General features: G+C 40.4%; 1 protein-coding gene across 1 annotated transcript in view; it reads left to right on the top strand.

Annotated features, from left to right (window-relative positions):
- Positions 1-21,755, top strand: part of LOC126354620 (putative fatty acyl-CoA reductase CG5065) — a 132,323-nt gene extending 110,568 nt beyond the window's left edge. Inside the window, exons 7-9 of the mRNA XM_050004384.1 lie at positions 2,632-2,859; positions 5,694-5,957; positions 19,573-21,755. Coding sequence (XP_049860341.1) covers positions 2,632-2,859; positions 5,694-5,957; positions 19,573-19,696 — 616 coding nt within the window. The 3' untranslated portion in view covers positions 19,697-21,755. The remainder of the gene's footprint in view (positions 1-2,631; positions 2,860-5,693; positions 5,958-19,572) is intronic.
- Positions 21,756-22,580: the final 825 nt, after the last annotated feature.

Raw genomic sequence — 22,580 nt, 5'->3', positions numbered from 1 at the left:
GATAAATCATTCAAATCTAAAGCCTGTAAATTCAGCTACATTCTAGGATTTGCAATTAAGAACAACGTAAATTGGATAGACAATGTTGTGGGGAAAGAAAACCAAAGATTGTCTTTTTTGACAGAACACTTAGATGCAACAGATGCACTATAGAGACTGCTCACACTAAACTTGTCCATCGTGTTTTGGAGTACTGCTACATAGTGTGGGATCCTTATCACATAGGGTTAACGGAGTGCATCGAGAAACTTCAAATAAGTGCAGCGCGTTTTGTGTTAGAGAGAAATTGGGAGAGTCTCACGGACATGAGGCAGGATTTGGGGTGGCCATCATTAAAACAAATGCGTTTCTCGTTGCGGCAAAATCTTCTCACGAAATTTCAATCGCCAACATTCTCTTCTAAATTCGAAAATTTTTTATTGACGTCGACCTATATAGGGAGAAACAATCATCATAATAAAATAAGTTAAATCGGAGCTCACATAGAAAGATAAAAGTGCTCTTTTCTTCCGCGTGCAGTTCGGTAGTGGCATAACAGAGAATTATTGTGAAGGTAGTTTGATGAATCCTCTGCCAGGCACTTAAAGTGTGATTTGAAGAATATCGATGTAGATGTAGATGTCGATGTCGATGTCGAAGTCGATGAATATTGCGCTAGATATGGATGTTTCGCATACAAGGCATATGACAGAATACTCTCCTTTCTATGTACTCTATTATTTACCAACATCTTGATGTCTTAAAGCATATGAGATATTAGAAATGTTAAGAATCTTTTATTCTGGCTTTATCGCTGATGTGTTTGACTGAGCAGCAGTGCCTTACATATAATCCATTTTCTTGAGATTGGTGATAGATAACGGTGTCCTTCCAGGTTAAAAGTCTGATTCAATATGTTAGCCACATTTCGGACACAGCATTCTATGACCTGACATGCACCTAATGCATTCACAGTGAACCCTACTTTTCAGTGCAAACTATCCGAAATTCTTGGAATAGTTCACTTAACCTCTTAATATTACAAAAACTATGACCATTAACAAAATGGTAGGCAGATATCGTGAGAAAGATTACGTATCAGCCAGCTTGAATGCCTTGCCACTAAAGTTGTCAAGCAAGCCTGTTACCTTCCGCACCGAATCTTACGCCATATGAGAGCATGGGAATACCAGCTAGCTGTCTGCCCTCCCTGCAAGACAACACTCAAGCGCACCATCTTGTTGGCTTAAAGCAAATTTTACTCCTTCTGAGATAGGCTTTCTGCATCTCATGCCCACAGCGTCACCACGCAGTATATAATCTCGGCGTGGTCATGTTCTGGTTTGTCGCTGTGCACTGAGGTGACAAGTCATGGGGTAGCTCCTGGCATCGTGCTGGACCCCCTTGTGACCGCCATAGTGCAGCAACTCGACATGGCATGGACTCAACAGGTCGCTGCAAGTCCCGTGCAGAAAGTTAGAGCCCTGCTGCCTCTACAGCCGTCGATAATTGCGAAAGTGTGTCCTGTGCAGGATTTTGTGTACGAACTGACTTCTTGATTATGTGCTATAAATATTCGATGGGACTCATATTGATGGAGCTGGGTGACCAAATGATTTGTTCATAATGTCCAGAATAATATTCAAAGAGATCGCGAACAACTGTGGGCCCCATAAAAATTCCATCGTTGTTCGGGAACATAAAGTCCATGAACGACTGTAAATGTACTCCAAGTAGCCGAATATATTTCGAGTCAATAATCGGTTAGTTGAACCAGAGGACCCAGTACATTCCATGTGAAGATAGCCCACACTATTATGGAGCCACTACAAGATTTCACAGTGTCTTATTGACAATTTGGGTCGATGGCTTCGTGGAGTATGCGCCAGTCAGACCGTGCCATGAGCTCTTACCAACTGAAATCGGGATACATCTGACGGAGACCATGGTTTTTCAGTCATCTATGGTCCAACCGATATGGTCAAGTGTCCGGGAGAGCTGCTTCAGGCGATAACATGGTGTTAGGAAAAGCGTTTGTCGCTCGTCTGTTGCCGTAGCCCATTAACGTCAGATTTCAGCGCACTGTCCTAACTGATACGGACGTCGTATATGTGACTATCTCACACACTGTTGCTTGTCTGTTATCACAGTCAACTCTATGCAAATGCCGCTGCTCTTGGTCGTTAAGAGAAGGCCGTCAGCGATTCTGTTTTCCGTGCAGAGTGGCAATGGTTCCATTCCAATTTGGTATTTTCGGCACAATACTGTAGACCTCAGAATATTGAATTACGTAACGATTTCTGAAACAGAATGTCGCCCCTGTCTAGTTCCAATTACCATTTTGCGTTCAAAATCTGTTAATTTCCGTTGTGCGGGCATGCCGGAAATCTTTTCACGTGAATCACCTGAATACAAATTACAGCTGTACCAATGCACTGTCCTTTTATACCTCGTGTACGTGATACTACTATCATCTGTGCATATCACTATCCCACGACTTTTTTCAGCTCAGTGTATTGCTGAATAGGGCCGAGGAGTTTATCAGAGCTGTGGGCCAGACAGGACCTGCCCTGGTGCTGTTAAGTGTCTGCAGCACAGCTTTTGGGGAAACGTGCTGAGGCACTGACCTCGGCCGCGGTGTTTTGCCGGCAGGGAGGAAGGCGTGCAGGTGTACCACGCGACGTCGGGCGACCGGCGGCCGCTGCGCTGGGGCGAGTACGCGGCGCTGGTGCAGCGCGCCTGCAGGAGGGCGCCCAGCCGGCGGCTGGCGGCGCCGCCCACCACCTACTGCCGCGCCTGGCCGCCCACCGCCGCCCTCACCTTCCTCATCACGCACCTGCTGCCCGCGCTGCTTCTGAACGCCCTGCGCTGCGACAGGGGGTAAGCTACACCACTCCTACCGCTCATGGTTACCAGAATATCCGCTAGATGTCACCACAGGCCAGAACGACACTAGCGCTCATAGCGGGCTGGCAGTGAACTTCGAGTATGGGGAAATATGGAGCGCAAATACGTATTTTTGCTTTGTGAAATACCTGATTAGATGATAATATCTTTTTTATGTATGGGTGGGCCTCGTAGTCTTGTGGTAAAGTGTATACATGGAAACGTTTATGTGATCTCACAAAGAAATATTCTCGCCTTCGAGAAATCTCAATCGAACAAGAAGATTAACTTCCCTTAGCTGGGGATCAGTCATGTAAAATTTTGTAAATGACATCGTAAATTTCAACATAGTCTGTTGGGTTTTTCATATATTAATTACAAAGTTCTAATTTTCTTGCTATACATCAAGGAGACAAATAACACAGAATGCACACTCCATAAATTGCAGATACACAGTTACTTAAAATAAACCTACTCCTAATCGATATAAGTGTTTCAAGTCCTATAACGTTAGGTAGCCGTACAGTAAACAGTTTTCCGTTAACGCTGGCTCAAGTAGCGAAAGTTTAATTACAGTCACCCTGATGATGATCATGACGAAGATGTTTGGTTTGTGCGGCGCTCAAGTGCGCGGTTATCAGCGCCCATGCAAATTCCCAATCTTTACCCAGTCCACTCTCGCCGCTATCACGGGTGATGAAATGATGAGGACTGTTGTGGTTGGCAGGAGAGTCAACACCGTGTTCCCAGAGGAGGCCGCAAGGCACGCGTTTTAGCTCAAGCAGACTGGCGTAAGGTCTGGAACATGACAAGTGAATTAGAATTGAGAAAAACGGGCGTAGCTGGTGGAATACTTAACTTTAATCCATTAATGAGGAACGTCGCTCTTGACGGTACATAGTTCACAATATCAATAGTAACTGATAATGGCGCCTTGCTAGGTCGTAGCAAACAACGTAGCTGAAGGCTATGCTAACTATCGTCTCGGCAAATGAGAGCGTAGAAGTCAGTGAACCATCCCTAGTAAAGTCGGCTGTCCAACTGGGCAAGTGCTAGAAAGTCTCTCTAGACCTGCCATGTGGCGGCGCTCGGGTCCGACGTATACTACCGGACCGCGGCCGATTTAAAGGCTACCACCTAGCAAGTGTGGTGTCTGCCGGTGACACCACAAGGGCAACACGAAAACCCAGTCCCCGGGCAGACAAAATCCCCAACCCGGTCGGTAAACGAACCCGGGTCCCCATGACAGCCATTTGCTATCTGTATGTCATCTATCCCTAAAGCGATCCCTAGACTGTCAGTAATATTGCGCAATATTTCGTATTGCACAGTATTACTGACCATCTATGTATGGGATTGAAGGTTGTGCAGTACTGCATATTTTGAAATACAGTGTCGGATCTACTGTCTGTACTGTGTATTCTCTGGCTAATACTTAGACACCTTTATCAGCTCAGCCCCATATTCCATATCATTTGTATTGCACGATTTGTTGTGTTGTATAAACAAAATCTTCTAAATTGCTTCGTAATCTGTGAAACACGCTTCATTTTATGTTTATTGGAAGGCCAAGGACCTCAACCGTATGGAATCTAAAATCAAATGTCTGATAACTGTCAGAGGGAACCGAGAAATACGATCAGTTCCTGAAATATGGGGAAATGCATCTGGAAACAGATAAGCTATAATTTGTAAAGTACTTACCTTCACTGTTGCCTAGTTATGGGAAATGCAGCGGAAAGCAGAACTCCAACTAACGGGCTTCTGGAGTCAACAGTTTGGTATATTTGTTCAAATGGTTGAAATGGCTCTGAGCACTATGGGACTCAACTGCTGTGGTCATTAGTCCCCTAGAACTGAAAACTACGTAAACCTAACTAACCTAAGGACATCACACACATCCATGCCCGAGGCAGGATTCGAACCTGCGACCGTAGCAGTCGCACGGTTCCGGCCTTTGCGCCTAGAACCGGGTATATTTGTTCAAAATGTTCAGATGTGTGTGAAATCTTATGGGACTTAACTGCTAAGGTCATCAGTCCCTAAGATTACACAGTACTTAATCTAAAGTATCCTAAGGACAAACACACACACCCATGCCTGACGGAGGACTCGAACTTCCGCTGGGACCAGCCGCACAGTCCATGACTACAGTGCCTCAGACCGCTCGGCTAATCTCGCGCGGCTGGTATATTTGATGCCGTAACTTTCTACAAGGGCAGTATCTCCCTTCTGATTCAAATAGAACCACAATTTAAGCATTAAATAAGTACATATGCCTTTCCTTACCTTTAAGTAATATTTTAAGCCTTCTACAACAGCTGTGCATGTCTTCATCACGATTATGCTTATTGACTGCGGTGACATTGCACTTCCTAATTTGTCTTCAGATGAATTTCTTGTAGCCAAATAATGTAAAGTACTGACAGGCGCTTAGATGAAAAAATATTTTCTCGCAAATGGGGGTCCTTTTTCTCATCTAATAGTGTAATCTTTTGCAAAGTACATCAAATGAGCGTATTCTCAGACAGTATCGTTATCATTTGGCTCGCTTGTTGTCAAGTCGCGTGGTAAATTTTCGTGTTTCATACCACTCTTTCACCCATCTAAGCTTCTTCATTCCTCTGCACGAGCGCAAAGACTGCTCAAGGGCCGTATAACTGATTGTGTCCGTACCCGCCGTGTTTGCTCCTCCGAGATTTGAAGTGAACTTTGCACAATATCACTTCGCTGTTTGAAGCCAAACACCAATATATTGTACCATATTACAAACCCAATATTACAGACAGTCTAGTGGTCGCTTTACGCTACGTGTTGTGTTGTCGCAGGCTGCTGCAGGCGCAGCGGAAGTACTGGCGCGCCATGTGGCGTGCGCGCTTCTTCTCGTGCCGGGACTGGCGCTTCCGCACCGGCGCCGCCGACAGGCTGCGTGCGCGCATGTCGCCGGCCGACCTCCGTCGATTTGCTGTCGACGTCGACTCCGCCGGCGTCGACTGGGAACGACTCTTCAGCGACTCGGCGCTCGCCGTGCGCCGCTACGCGCTGCGGGAAGACCCCGCCACCATACCGGCCGCGAGAGCGCGCATGCGCAGGTACCTCGCTCCATCTGCATGCATTCCAGCTCTGACGACTAAGTCAGTACTACCACAGTCTAGCATAAAGCCTAGTTTACACGGCGGCATTGGGTTGCGCCAGTCGTTCCGTGGAATGAGTTGCACGCAAGTGGTTTCATATATGACTTTAGACACAGTGAAACCAGTATCAGTGCAAGGGACTAGTGAATTAAGTCATCAGTCATCATCATAATGGGAAGAAATTACGTGTGGTGTCTCATAAGGATCCATCTTAGGGCCATTGCTTTTTCTAGTGTACATTAATGATCTCTCATCAGTTACACTGCCAGAAACAGAGTTCGTTTTGTTTGCAGATGACACAAGTATTGAAATAAATAGTATGTCGAGTGTAGTTCTAGAAAGATCTGCTAATGATATTTTCAAAGATATTATAAATGGTTTAAAGCCAACTCACTGACATTAAACTTGGAAAAGACGCACTATATGCAATTCAGAACCTGTATGAGGTTTCCACCCAGCATATGCATAAAGTATGAAGAAGAGCGGATAGAAGAGGTCGAAAGTCTTAAATTCCTGGGATTACAACTTGATAATAAATTCAGTCGGGAGGAGCACACCACAGAACTGCAGAAATGCCTTAACAAATCTGTATTTGCAACTCGAGTGTTAGCAGACATAGGCGACATAAAAATGAAAAAGCTTGCATACTTTGCCTTCTTTCATTCCATAATGTCATATGGTATAATATTTTGGGGTAACTCTTCAAGTCAAACAAACGTTGTCAGAGTCCAAAAGCGTGTAATACGTATTATTTGTGGTGTAAAGTCACGGACGTCCTGTACAAACCTCTTCAAAGAACTGGGTATACTAACTACTGCCTCTCAGTATTTTTACTCCTTAATGAAATTTGTCCTAAACAAATATCTCTTTTTCCAACAAACAGCTCGGTTCATACATAAAATAACAGGAACAAAAATGATCTGCACAAGGACTTAAAAGCACTTACTCTAGTTCAAAAAGGGGTCCACTACTCAGGAACACTCATCTTCAATAATTTGCCAGCAAAAATAAAAAAAATTGGTTACAAATAAAGATCAGTTTTAAAGGAGCCTGAAAGAGTTACTAGTGGCCAACTCCTTCTACTCCATTGACGAATTTTTTAATTGAAACAAATGATGTATATATTCAAACTATTAGTATTGTTATTTCAGCTTAAAAAAATTGACATGTTCCACATCCACGAGGATCTCCTCAGCACGGATCTACGGAACGAATATCTAATCTAATCTAATCACACACTGCAGTTTCGTCGTTTTGTGGGTTCCTGAGTCGTGCCTGAAATGAAAGTTTTGGCAGCTGCACGTTCCACGAGTTGTGATGGAGCTAAAGCTTGTTGCGTGAAATCGCTGCATAAGAAGAAGATAAGAAACTTATTTCGATTCGTGACTGATTGAAGAAAAGACGTCATCTCGGTTGCTCAGCATCCTTGCTGAAATAATTTATAATAGAAGATCCAAGAAATTCTTTTAATTATCTTAGAATGTCACCAGAACTGTTCACCTTTCTTCTAAATAGAGTTAATTATGCGATAAGGAATAAAGGTAGGCGCTAAAGCACTGTCGCCAGAGCAGAAATTACGTATTGTTTGCATTACAATCAAGAACACTCGGCATGCTATAAGATGTGGTTTAAGTTGGTGATGACGTTTTTTCATTAACACCAACAATTATTAACATTAACAATAATAATTATTAACATTAACAGAAATAATTATTCGGAGCAGGGCGCATTACGAAGGCAATGGTTTGCAAACTACACTCTTGAAGATAGATCTGAACAGTGGCAACATTTCAAAATTCTAACATATGTGAATTGGGAGCACTGCAGCGACGTTTTAAATAGATGAATATTGAAAAGAGAATGCAGCTTCTTGAATTTATATAGCCTTCCCTCCTGTCAACAATATTGCTTAACAAAGAGTTGGGCAAATCGAACAATGCGATTTCAATCTAGTAGACAAGAGCAAGGCCACACCTAGAATTATACTTGCTTGTCTTTTTCTTAATTCAGTTGTATATGTACTCCTAACCCAATAAATTGTGCCATGCATAGCAGATATTGTCAAACCATCTATTTTATGAAGGCACATGAATGTCTCAGGAGCAGCAATATGTTGCTTAGTTTTGAAATCAGCATCACTGTAATCCCACAAACACGTATGGAAAGCATAGATATCCAAAAAGCGAACATTATTCTCCGTTCCCCACTTCATATTTCAGTTTGTCTACACTCTACGAACACGCATAACCTCGAAAACTCACGAAACTAGTGTCGCCAAAGTTGGAACACGCCGAAAGTGTTAGTTTCACCAACGAGTTGCGCAACCGCAGTGCGCGCATGCGCAGTGGCCGGTAGCGCAGTTGCCTGGAACCCAGTGTCGTCGTGTGAACTAGTCGCGACACTCCACCGTTACCCACTGAAAATCCACCGCGCCAAGCGGCCAGGAAGTTTACTGCTCAGTTCGGTGAGATCTTGTGAAAGCGGAAGCGAATTGTAATTGTTTATATTGATGTGTAAAATGGTTTTTACAAACGGGAGTCTCTGTATCTTAATAAATTGCATCAACAACAACAAACAGACACCACGTTTGACTTGTTTTAGGTTTCCAGAATGAGATTTTCACTCTGCAGCGGAGTGTGCGCCGATATGAAACTTCCTGGCAGATTAAAAAACTGTGTGCCCGACCGAGACTCGAACTCGGGACCTTTGCCTTTCGCAGGCAAGTGCTCTACCATCTTTTTTTTTTTTTGTAATATTATTTTTTGTTCGTATTGTTCGTTTCAATTGTTCGTGGCGGACGTCACCTGACGCCCATTGAAGTTCGTTACTGATCCATTCACTCAGTTTTTTTATTACAGAGGGCAGCTAACCACCATCTGAGCTACCGAAGCACGACTCACGCCCGGTACTCACAGCTTTACTTCTGCCAGTACCTCGTCTCCTACCTTCCAAACTTTACAGGTTCACAGAAGAGCTTCTGTAAAGTTTGGAAGGTAGGAGACGAGATACTGGCAGAAGTAAAGCTGTGAGTACCCGGCGTTAGTCGTGCTTCGGTAGCTCAGTTGGTAGAGCACTTGCCCGCGAAAGGCAAAGGTCCCGAGTTCGAGTCTCGGTCGGGCACACAGTTTTAATCTGGCAGGAAGTTTCATATCGGCGCACACTCCGCTGCAGAGTGAAAATCTCATTCTGGAAACATCCCCCAGGCTGTGGCTAAGCCATGTCTCCGCTATATCATTTCTTTCAGGAGTGCTAGTTCTGCAAGTTTCGCAGAAGAGCTTCTGTAAATTTTGGAAGGTAGGAGACGAGGTACTGGCAGAAGTAAAACTGTGAGTACCGGGCGTGAGTCGTGCTTCGGTTGTGCTTCGGTTGGTCAGATGGTAGAGCACTTTTGTTTTAGGTTTGCTAACGCCCTTAGGGAGTATGAACCGCCACATTACAGAACAGTTCATTTACGATTTTCATCTAACCTACATATATTTCTTGGAGCAGGTCGTGTTCTTTAAGAACAAAAAAATTGCTAGTAAACAGCAAAAGACCTGACCTTTTGCAGAAAGGCGTTGTACATTTACTCAAAAACGTGAAGCTTCCTTCGCTACGCTTCCAGCCAAAGCAGTGAATGTGGAACATAGGTATCTTATATGAAATGTAATACCTACATGATTTAATGTAGCAGATATTCTGTCACAACTGTAGATGAAAGAAAAACCACACAGATGTGATAATAAAATAACAAAAGCAATAAAAATGTTTCCAAACACAGAAGAAACCAGTTCCACAACTGTTGCTGCACTGAACCACAAACGACAAGAATCTTCAACATATTGACTTTGTAAACAAAAATAATAACGTTAACAAAAATATTTATGTATCACAAAGTGGAGTGAAGTGTGAGACTGACCGTAACATTAGGGTCCCAACGAAGGCGTTACAATTCAAGGACAGTGCCTGTCAAAATAACAGAAAACAAGAGAAATATATTCTTCTCACACATGAAATATGTATTTATATTTCCTTGCTTTCAGAGGAGTACGCTGCAATTGTACATACATTCTGAAGTATTTCATCATTATTAACTTGTAGCTAATGTCACTGAATAAAGGAATTTCGGACGTTCTCACTTGTATTCCATGGTCATTCATCTCTTGATAATTTAATAACGCTTAGAACGCAAAAATGTAGTAACTATTTCGCTGATTAGCTAGAAAAATGAGTAAAAAGTAACTTTAATTTTACAGCTGCTTTCTCGCCGCTTGGGGCGATAGTGCCACACCAAATGTCAGTTGGTAACAATTGTCACAGCAGTGAATGTTGCGACTGTGTACGTTAGACTGTGAATTATCACAGTTATAACTCTCATTGCCGCCAGAACGGTTATAGACTCAAAACTAGAGCGACAGTAGCGCTCAAAGCAGTAAGAAAGTCACCCTACTTACATGGGGCTCCCAAAACCGAATTTCGTAAACCGATTTCCCAATACCGCTTCTGGTTGGTCATGTAAACATTTCAAAATGTAGAAATCCGCATCTAGTTGCCGCCTTTCCAATCCCACAATCGATTTTCGCTCACATGTATAGGCAACTGGTTTTCAAACGTGATAGGTTCGTCAAGCTACGTCTCAAATTTAAGTTAATATGGACTTATTATCAGCGAAGGAGAAGCATAAATATTAGAGTGACTATGAAACGGTCTACCTACAATATTTAAGTGAAGAGACATAACGATTGTCATAACTGAATCAGAAAGTGCATCAGCTACTTTCCAGACACCATACTTAAATGGGCTTGCAAATCCGCTTCAGACCTTAATATGTAAACACGACAGTGAAAAACGGTTTCCGAAATTCGGTTTTCGTCTTCCAGAAAATGTGTCGCATGTAAACGTAGCGAAGTGAATTCTCCACTCACTGTATATCAAAGATCGATTTCAGCAGTGTTTGTTCCTAGCTGATTGTTTCAGAAGGAGGCCCTTGGTGAAACATACCCCAAATCTGCACTAACTGAAGTTGTTTCTAATGAAACTTAATATCCATCAAACTATGTATAAAATTGCTTGAAATTATCCGTTTCTTTCCGTATCGGTCTGATAAATTATAAGTTTACCAGCTTTCTTCAAGTGCTTCAAGTTTACGTTTTGTTTTTAGAAATTAGCCTCAGCGTTATTAACGTTAATCAGAAGACAGAAGCACCTCTTATTCGTAGTGACATAATTGGTTACATGGCCCAGTCTGCCACAAACCCGATGTTCCAAAGCCTGATATGAGTGCACTTTTCAGCTTACTATTAGGCAGTTTCTTTCAAAAGCAAGTAAAGTGTCACAGTCAATGTATACATTCAAAAGTTCTCGATACAAGTACCTGTAACTTGTTTTACCAAAGTGGCAATATTCTAATTTATATTCATTAGTTAATATAGCTAAATCGATAAAATTCAAGTTAAATTTTCACTCGGAAAAATCCAAATCCAAATTCTAACCTTGTTCAGAAAATGTATTATTTTGATAGAAATATGAATCACATCCTTTTTAATTTTGATCTGGACGTTCTTGCAGTGATTTTAGTTCCTGTATGTTAAGGTGTTCTGTCCTCATGTCAACCCAGTTCAGTCAGCATATTATAAAAATGATTTGCATCTGTACAAATAGAAACATACTGAAGACAGTGATCCACCGAAGATTAAGCTTCAGCGTCATTCGACGTTACAGAAATTTTCATTTGCTGTATAACACGCATATTTTCTGCCATAGGAATGACATCACAAGCCACCGTAATGAAACAAGCCATCACGGATGAAGGTGGGCAATTGTGGCAGACGGGTGACATTCATGCAGGGGCTTGCGGTAACACGATCTTGGTTCGCTGCGGGGCCGTTTCTACTGTTAGGCAAGACTTGGTGGCCACCGAGGGCGGCAAAATCTTAGCAGCTGCAAAGGGAGTTAAAAATTAATTTCAAATCAAACGGGGTGAAAAATTGAGCAAATGAGAAGAAAAGATAACAAAGAGGAAAAATCGAACTGTTTTCAGGAGCATATGGAACAGTTACTTAATAAGTATGTACCTACTGTGACGAAAATTCCTCATTCCAAAAATTCGTCATTCCAAAAATATTTCATTGAAAAGAGAAATTAAATAACACCACGGTTATCCGGTGTAGCATAATTTCTAAATTCAACGAAATGTAATTCACACCAGATATAAGTTCTACGTCCTTATTAAACGATTTTCTTGCAACTGAATAAAATAAGTAATTGATGGCGAATTCGATTGCAGTAATATTTTTAGGTATCAAGGGATCACAAATTTAGCATTGGAGGGCAGCGTGGAGGGTAAAAATCGTAGAGGGAGACCAAGAGATGAATACACTAAGCAGATTCAGAAGGATGTAGGTTGCAGTAAGTACTGGGAGACGAAGAAGCTTGCACAGGATAGAGTAGCATGGAGAGCTGCATCAAACCAGTCTCAGGACTGAAGATCACAACAACAACAACAATATTTTCAGTTGAGTTCTAGATTAAAATGTTCAGCACTTTCTTCCTATTTCAGTTATTTTGGGAAATTTAAAAAATGAGGAAAATATAAGAAATTGAATACTTTTGTTGTCCTCAATCAATTTTAAAGGAGCTGAGGACAAAGGATGAAAATTGAGGACTGTCCCCAGAAAATGACGTCAGATGACTTTAGTTTAGTGTATAGCAGATTTGCATTGTTATGTCGTTGGATGTTGGTGATTGTGGAGGGGGAGAGGAAGAGGGATATTGGAAAGACAGATGGTAGTAAAAAAAAATGGGAGCGTCATCTTTCAGTTCTCGGTTAGGATGGCAAAAGGCCCAGCAATCTGGTTCGCTGTCAAGCCACTTCGAGCACTACACGTTGATCAATCCTTCGTTGGTGATAGTCTTCCACATTGGTTTTCGTTTTCTCCTAAACAGAAGCTGGTTTCATAACACTATGTTCCTGATTTGACTTCTTGTAAGTACTGCACTCGTTCAAGAGCACTGTAAATTTTTTCTTGTCTTCACAAGGTTCTGGGCCTTTTTGAAGTATACCTCCTTCTCTTGTGGTATTGAACAGTGTATTCACTTTTATTTCTTCCCATATGACCACTTTCTAATCGTTCATAATTATCAGATTATCATCTCCCTTTACATTCTGGATCACCTGTTAAATATCCTCATAAACTTTCCATTCATCTTTTCCTGGAGACATTGTTACGTTATTTGACTTATTGTTGTTGCTGTTGGTTTCCTTTCAGTTCTGGAAAGAATAACCCTGTCATTGAATTTTTCATAGTAGCTCTGCCCTAGATTCCCATTCACTAAGTCCTATGTCAGTTATACTATTCTCTGCTGTTTGTAATATTGCCCGGTATTCGTGTTCCCACAAATCACTATCTTATTTCCATCTCACCTTCATGAGCTGCATTTTATCTACAGTGAGCCTTCGAAATTCCTTTTTCACTTTTTTCCAATTTCCTTTTTCTTTTGTGTTGTGACTGGTTTGATGCGGCCCGCCACGAATTCCTCTCCAGCGCCAACCTCTTCAGCTTACAGTAGCACTTGCAACATACATCCTCAATTATTTGCTGGATTTTTTCAATCTCTGTCTGTCTCTACAGTTTTTCCCTCTACAGCTCCCTCTAGTACCATGGCAGTCATTCCTTGATGTTTTATCAATCTGTCTCTTCTCCTTGTCAGTGTTTTCCATGTATTCCTTTCCTCTATGATTCTGCACAGAACCAGCTCATTCCGCATCTTATCAGTCCACTTAATTTTTAACATTCGTCTGTAGCACCACATCGGAAATGCTTTGGTTCTCTACCATTCCTGTTTCTCCGTAGTCCATATTTCACTGCCATGCAGTTTCCCTTGCATATTTAAATTTCTAACACATCACACTGCAGCAGCGACAGTGTAACGTTCTTTTGACTATTCAGTCTTTTTGTCATTACCTATTGGAGAGCTGACTGGGGGATTAACCCAGAATATTTTGCCGATGGACAGGATTTGGTGACAACTTTTTCTATTACAGACCACATATCCTATGGATAAACATGGTCTTTAACTCAGTAGTTTCCAATGCATTCTACGACCTCATGCTGTTCATCATTGCTGATACTTCCACCTTTTAGGGACAGTAGTTTGGACAAGAAGAGAATAGAAGCTTTCGAAATGTGGTGCTACAGAAGAATACTCAAGATTAGATGGGTAGATAACATAACTAATGAGGAGGTATTGAATAGGATTGTGGAGAAGAGGAGTTTGTGGGACAACGTGACTAGAAGATGGGACCGGTTAGTAGGACATGTTCTGAGGCATCAAGGGCTCACAAATTTAACATTGGAGGGCAGCGTAGAAGGTAAAAATTGTAGAGAGAGACCAAGAGATGAATACACTAAGCAGATTCAGAAGGATGTAGGTTGCAGTAAGTACTGGGAGATGAAGAAGCTTGCACAGGATAGAGTAGCATGGAGAGCTGCATCAAACCAGTCTCAGGACTGAAGACCATAACAACAACAACATCCCAAACAAAGCACAAGACGGTGCCCAGTATCTCCATACACTTGTTTGCCTCCTTGACAAGGCTTTCTGTGCGGCTGGTCCCGGCGGAGGTTCGAGTCCTCCCTCGGGCATGGGTGTGTGTATTTGTCCTTAGGATAATTTAGGTTAAGTAGTGTGTAATCTTAGGGACTGATGACCTTAGCAGTTAAGTCCTATAAGATTTCACACACATTTGAACATTTAACAAAGCTTTGTGCAGATTGAGGATGACTGCTTAGACTAGAAGTCTCTGACAACCATTTCTGGAAGTTTTATTCAGAATTTAAGCAGTGGCTTGGATTGTACAAAGGTCCCACAGGATCTTGATAACGAGTGGCAAACACTACCTCTAGACTGTATTCTAGATGGAATGCTTTTAAAAAATAGGTAACTCATGAAATAATGACACCTGATAGCTTCAGCAATGCCACCTTGTACACAAAATTATGTGAAACACAGCAGTGCAGCAGTTTGACATCTTCCAGCAATAATTGCACTCCAGTTGAATCAAATGCTACTATGATGGGATGTCGGGACGATTTGGAGTGGGTAAGTGATTCTCTCCTGGAGATGGATGCGGTTGCAGCAGGAGAAGGTACGCCAGGGGTACAAATGCCCTTCATTGTAGTCTTTTTGACAATATTTGTTGATCTTAGGGTCCTCACTGAGTGTAGAAAACATGCCGCTGCAATGTCTCCTACTGCAATTGCCCTCAATGTTACATTTTTGTTAGTGGCAGCATATACCAAGCATTCGCTGATACTGTGTCAGATCTTGTGGACATCTCAGGTAACTGAGATCATAGCAGACGCAGCACTGGCATTTGGTATGGTCCCAGAGAAGGTCGCCAAGTGACTGTAGAATGACCTATAGCTTTGAAGGATTGGTGGCTACTGCTGGCTGCGTGATGCACAAAGTAGGATACAGCAGCTGTCATGTCGTATTGCACACTAGGTCTTGGTACTTGACGTCTCCCCATCACCTGATATGTATATGCAAGCTAGTCTACATTCTTTCATTCACGTTTTGAGCAGCAGTTGGACACTGAATGAGTAAGTTACTTCAACGATGATTCCTCCCATATGGCAGTGTAGCTTTATTACAGCAGCCATTCCCATTAATAAATAGTGTGAACCAGATATTGTTTCCTGTAAATCCAGTACCTGTCATTCATTTTGTACTTCTTCGTGTATATTTCACATTATCTACACAAATTTGGTTCTATTATGGAGGTACAGATAATTTTCTAATTTAGTACAAATTCGTCGTAACCTGAACTACCACTAGCTTTGTTTATGACGGCAGTAGAGGCAGTAAGTGGGCCATTTACAGGCTGTAAAGGCTTGTCTAGTTTTTCTACAATAAATAGTCCTGTCATATTTTCTGTTTATTATAATAATAATTGTGAATTTATTTAATTTAATTTTTAATAATAAGTGCAAAATTACTAAATTACTATAAACTCATTATGATTTTACATTATTTTTAATAAATCTTTCCATTGCTGCAATTTAATTTTTAAAAGTTTTAAAGCTATATCCATGCATTAATACACTTGTGCAAGATTAACATTGGGCGTATCTAAAATGCAAAAATACATTTCAACATTTGCCTAGTTCACATGTAGGAGGCTGTTATCAGGGTTACAAATGGAGCACATCACGGGTTAGGACCAGTACGTTATCTACAGAGCCTGTTGTCTTATCTTTTCCTTCAAGAGGATAAACTGAAATTCCATACTACCCTAAAATTACTTCCTTTTTGCTTGTTCTCACCAACGGAAATTTCTGCTAAGTTGGGTATAGTTTATTAGGGGGCAGCTCCATTCTCAGCTGTTATGGAATGAGCAACTAAAACCAGTCGTGTCTGCTGTTCCCTTTCTGACAATTCAGGAATTCTGCAAAACTGCGGCTGCTGAATGAAATGCACAATTTAGTTTTGAACAGATGATTACTAAAGACGTACAGTACATTTTATATTAACACTAAAGTATGAGAAAGCCTTGTGAGAGATCGATGCTGCATTTATTGTAAAAACCAGTTTCTCGGCAGTGTTTACATAGTATTAAGAAGACTAAAATATGTTTTGTATGCTTATTGGTTACTCTGGACAAACTGTTGATCCAAAACTTCTTCGAGTAAAGGAAACAACTCTTATAGCAATGACCGTAAAAGTCTAGAATAGGGCCAATGGCCTACTTACGTGTTTAGTGGAGCCATGTTGCCAGGACTCCCCATGAGGTATAATGGGAGCGAAAGAAACTATGTCAGCTGCTTACATTACGTAGCCACTGAGAGAGCAGCAGGCAGACGTGTTCTCAAGCAATACATTCAGAAGAAAGGGTGAAACATTGCTGTAAATGATTATTATAAATATAATTACTCCCTGTTTCAGCTGTTTAAACTGTGCTATTATCTGCAAACCAAGGACAGCGTCGCAATCCATGATATATTCGAAAAAGCTGTAAAATATTTCCCTCCTCCATATTGCTATGCCTTAGATCTGTGCGAGCACACTGAGTCAGTGGATCAATGTTTTTTAATTGAATCATGGGAGATGGCAGGTAGATCATTTTTATGAATATACTGAACGTTCGACTCTGTTATGAATAAACATTGATCAACCTACCTTCTCTCATGATTTGATAAAAAAAAAAAAAAAACGTTGTTGATCAAGTTACTCAGCGTGCTTGCGCAGATGGATTGTGTAGTCATTTCACTACCAGATTTTATATATTTTCGGGTCTCTGCAATTAATCCATGAGACATGCACGAACGTACGACGTCAGTGTGCAGAACTAAATCACTTAAATCAGCCCATTTATAACACTAGATGTCATAATAACAAAATATTTCTCTTTACATTCGCTAAAGCACCGAACAGCAGTAAACAAGACGATGGTTTCAATTGCGCTGCTAAATATACATTGCCTCTGTTCTTGCCTCTCATTGGTTATGTCAAAGAATTATCTCATTGCCTACATGAAACGGATGCACTGTCAACCTTTGAGCAGTATATAAGCAACGCTGTGACTGCCACTGGCCCTGATCTAGCCTTTAGCTGCATGGGTGGACGCCATCTAGATGCACTAAGGAAATTAAAGGCAATGTCGGTTTTGTCAGCAGGAATTTATTGGTAATGTTTTGTGAGACGCCAATTGGTACTTTTTATTGATTACGTTGCAAATAATAAAACAGTAATTGGTAAATACTACTTGTCTTCCTTGCCAACTGGACAGAAAAACGCATCAGAAAGAAAATTTTTATTATAGTAGTAGTAGCAGTAGTAGTAGCTTTATTCATCTGTAGATCTCTTTTGACAAGAATATAGGACATGTCAAATATGCTTGTTGAATATGACAGATCATTTGAAACAAGATTGAAATTTTCCTGGATCTTGCAGGTAATGCGTCCTTATCATATCCATTTGATTGTTTTCATTTACAAACATATTTAAATTTACAGAGATTATTGAGAACCCCACACATGATGTTTATTTGATGTTTGTTTATACAATAATTTTCATTACTTCCCTTTTTTAACGAATATCCATAAACTAATTTTTTTGCCATTGCCTCTGGAATATTAATGTGCTGTGCTGCAATTTTGAAATCATATATCATGAGTGTTATATAATCATTAATGATTGGTATTCTATTTTCACACCATTCTAATCCTCAGAGGTCTGAACAGGGACCCAGTTTTTAATGCCTTTTATACCTCTGTGTAGCTTTCTCCAGTTCATAACTGGACAGGAGTGGTGATGATCCAACCACTATCCAACTCATACGTTGATCTAGAAGGGCACAGAGCAGCTGGAATCACATTTTAAACTTCTTAGTTATCACGATTACCCTCATTATTGCCAGCAATTATTCATCAGCTCTAGTTTCAGCATGACTGCTAAACATACAACAGTTGATGGAACCAAACTATTGTTAAATCCAGCAAAATTTATACACCTTTTCAGCCTCTTAGCATACAGTGTTACAGTTTTTACATTAGGACTTCCAGCTATTATTATTATTCTTTCTTTTCTCAGATGATATGTCTGCTCAAAAATAAAAGTGACGCAGACCTTGATCAAGTGTGACTTCGTTTTAACTGTACGGTATATGTTAGATTGCATTTAGGAACTTTCGGGTAATTGAACGTGTATCAATAATTACAGATTTCTGTAGTTGTATATATAAGTTTGTATATAGCTGTATTGGGTTGATGTACTGGTGAATATTGTGTGGTATGACTCCTGTAGTTGATAGTATAATTGGTATAATGTCAACTTTATCCTGATGCCACATGTCCTTGACTTCATCAGCCATTTGGAAGTATTTTTCAATTTTTTCTCCTGTCTTCTTCTGTATATTTGTTGTATTGGTTAGGGATATTTCGATTAGTTGTGTTAATTTCTTCTTTTTATTGGTGAGTATGATGTCAGGTTTGTTATGTGGTGTTGTTTTATCTGTTATAATCGTTCTGTTCCAGTATAGTTTGTATTCATCATTCTCCAGTACATTTTGTGGTGCATACTTGTATGTGGAAACGTGTTGTTTTATTAGTTTATGTTGCATGGCAAGTTATTGATGTATTATTTTTGCTAAATTGTCATGTCTTCTGGGGTATTCTGTATTTGCTAGTATTGTACATCCGCTTGTGATGTGATCTACTGTTTCTATTTGTTGTTTGCAAAGTCTGCATTTATCTGTAGTGGTATTGGGATCTTTAATAATATGCTTACTGTAATATCTGGTGTTTATTGTTTGATCCTGTATTGCAATCATGAATCCTTCCATCTCACTGTATATATTGCCTTTTCTTAGCCATGTGTTGGATGCATCTTGATCGATGTGTGGCTGTGTTAGATGACACGGGTGCTTGCCATGTAGTGTTTTCTTTTTCCAATTAACTTTCTTATTATTATTATTATTATTATTATTTTAATTAGTAGTAGTAGTAGTAGTAGTAGTAGTAGTAGTAGTATTGTCATTCTTGTTTAATTGTTCTTGCTACTATTATTAATAATCATCATCATCATATTTTAGGTTGGAGGTGACCTTCTGGTTGGTGGCACTGTGCATTGCATCAGTGCCACTATTGCTGTGCACAGACATTGTAGTAGGTGCCATTTGCTCGGTGCTGGTCATCACATTCCTGCTCTGGCTGTGAGATGAACCACCACCACTAGACAGTCAGCTCACCAGCATCTGTCTCCTGCCTGGTACCTGCTTTCATACCCACCGTTGCTTCCAGCATCGACATGTCCATGAAGTTTTGGTGAAAATTGCCTGTTAGCTGAGACTTTGATAATTGTGAAGTGTACTCATGACAAAAATAATGCTTGTATTTTGTCCATCTGTACTGTAATGTATTCTTAATGGCTCCAGTACAACCTGTTTTACATCCTTAATATGTGAAAGCTTGCAATTATTGTTGCCCAAACATTTTAATTGAAGGCCAGTGTCATACGTGCACAACAGTTCTCACACTATGGAGGAAGTTGGCTTATAGCAACTTGTGTGTAGCTGACTGTGATTAGCAGATCTAACAATAGTAATATTCCAGCCACTAAAAAGTGGTACAAGGAACTGAGTATTCGACTGGGAAGTAAACAGTGCCAGTTTATGACATCGAAAAAGATAATGAGGTGTATGTGTGCACATGATGAATGAAACAACTTAGTTCCTTATGTTTCATCATTGCATGCCATGTTAAAGTCGGTCTTAAGCCTCAGTACGGATGTTTCACAATCTGCTAGTTTGTAAACCGCACAGAAGCTCTCAAAGTCTCTCAGACTAATGCTAAAGACTGAATTTTTAATGTGGTTTGAAACCATGCATCAAGCTGTTTCACGTTATCACACTTTACCAATCTCTGTCCTTGGAGTGGGAGCCTGTTTCAACCACTAGGTCTCTGCTACATACAAATAACACTTCAGGTATTTTTCTTGAATTTCTTTATTACTTGGTTGCAACCCCATGGGCAGCTCCTATTCCAAAAAATGTAAAATTTTATTTGGAAGGTGACAAATAGCAGTTTGGTTATCATATGGTGAGAAAGGTTGTGATACTGTTGCACAGTCTCTGCCAAGAAACACAGTTTGTTTGTGTTGAGTGTTGTGTGTGCAAGGCATTTTAGTGTCAGTGACAATACTTGGGACTGCATTTAGCTTCAATGTTCTGTGATAGCTAACTGTTAGAATTGTTGTAAAAGGATACAGATTGTTTTAGAATATAGTACCGAATCTTTTATTATGTGAAAAGGTACTGTAACTAATAGGCTATTTAGTGACTGTACTGACCCTTCTTAGCTGGTTATCACATCTCATCAACAACTACTGCTGACAGCTTTCCTTCTCCCCCTTACCCATTCATACAAGTGTATCAACCACGAGCTTGACCATGGCCCCTGCTCTGTTTCTCTCTCCCTCATAAGTAACTTTTTCTCTGGCTTAACACCAGTGAATTTACTGTCATTTTGTATTGTTGTAACAGCTTTTGTCGCTTATCTTACTTCTACTACGTTTCTGGTCCAGATTTGATGGGACCACACATTCTTACTTTTCCTATCCAGTATAAGGGATCTTAGGTACTGTTCTGAACGCAGTTTGCTCAATTTCCCACAGACCCACGTTGTATTCTGACTGAATAAAAACCCTCCTTTTTAGCTGAGACTTGTACACAACATTTTGTACTGGTACTTTAAACTGATACTGTCAGTTATCAATACATTATCCCCAGTGTGCAATACGTTCAGTTATCCTTTGTCTACAGAAGAACATTTTACAGGCATGCTTATTATGACAATTGAAGCCTGTGCACGAATAATGCTGTATGGGAAATTTTGCAGTTTTTAGAAAATCGATAAATACTCAAGAGAATTATTGCAATATAATAATGTAACAGCAGGTATGTATTGTTTGTGCATATAGTGTGTTGAAAAAACTTGGTTGTACTTTTTAAAATTGCGCTAAGCATAGTTTTTTTAATAAGTAAGTATTAAAATGGAAAAAGGCTGTAAAGTAATGGATATACAGCATTATTCCAGATCGCTCTGTACTCTGCTGTAATGATAAGGTTGTCTATAATCCACAAGTTGTAAATAAGAAACAAAACACAAAATCATATATATTGTAAACTGATTACTTTGTGCTTTAAAAAGTAATAGAACATGACTTTGTTATCAAGTTGAAACACAAATCTGGTATATTAAATTCTTTGTCACACTACAGGTTTCGCAAAAACGCCTATATTTTCGCTTCATGTATTTCATCATGCCAAATAAATCCCTTTTCTTGCACTTATGAAGTTTCGGTGCCCCACTGTAGATCAACTGAAAACCATAAAGCAACGGAAAATTTTCTACCTGATGTTCACAGCCATGTTTTACAGTATAATGTTTTTTCCCGTGGGTGAAGCACGTTGTGACTACGGCGCACACTTATGCCTCAAGGAACGTCAGTATACAGCTTCAACCGGAGTACATCAGTAATTTTGAAAGCTGGTGGTTTTTGAAAACCAACGCAATGGGTCCTGTGTCCTTGAAGTGTTCCATCATCACCTCCTGAACGGTCAGTTTTGAATGATAGAAAAAGGCCTCAGCCACAATTCTGAAGGAACCATAACTTTGAACACTTCCTTTACTTGCTCAGTCAATGTAGTATTCTGGACACAAGGAAGGGAAATTAAGACTTAACATAAAAACTTTTGACCTAATTTTGTGAAGTACTTGCATCTGATCAGGTAGAAATAAAGTGCTAAAACTCTTCCGTTATTGCTCTGCCCAACACAGCGGTCAGACCATACGTTCAATTTGCGTTCCATACCTTCTTCAAGTGATTTGTAATTGTAAGTCACAAATTTAAGGGGACAGGAAACTATATCGGCTGAACCTCTCCTTGCAGTGTATTCATCCCACAACTTTGCTGTAATGTATCCAGTACCCAAGTCATGAACCGTGAAATTATACAATGACAGCTGCCTCTCCTAGAATACCGTGCAGTGCATCAGTGCAGGATAAAGTAAAACTTGCTGTACATCAGTACATATTACTT

This window comes from Schistocerca gregaria, chromosome 1, assembly GCF_023897955.1.
Source record: "Schistocerca gregaria isolate iqSchGreg1 chromosome 1, iqSchGreg1.2, whole genome shotgun sequence".
NCBI classification, from domain to species: Eukaryota; Metazoa; Arthropoda; class Insecta; order Orthoptera; family Acrididae; genus Schistocerca; species Schistocerca gregaria.
This window is presented reverse-complemented; position numbering and strand designations above follow the sequence as displayed.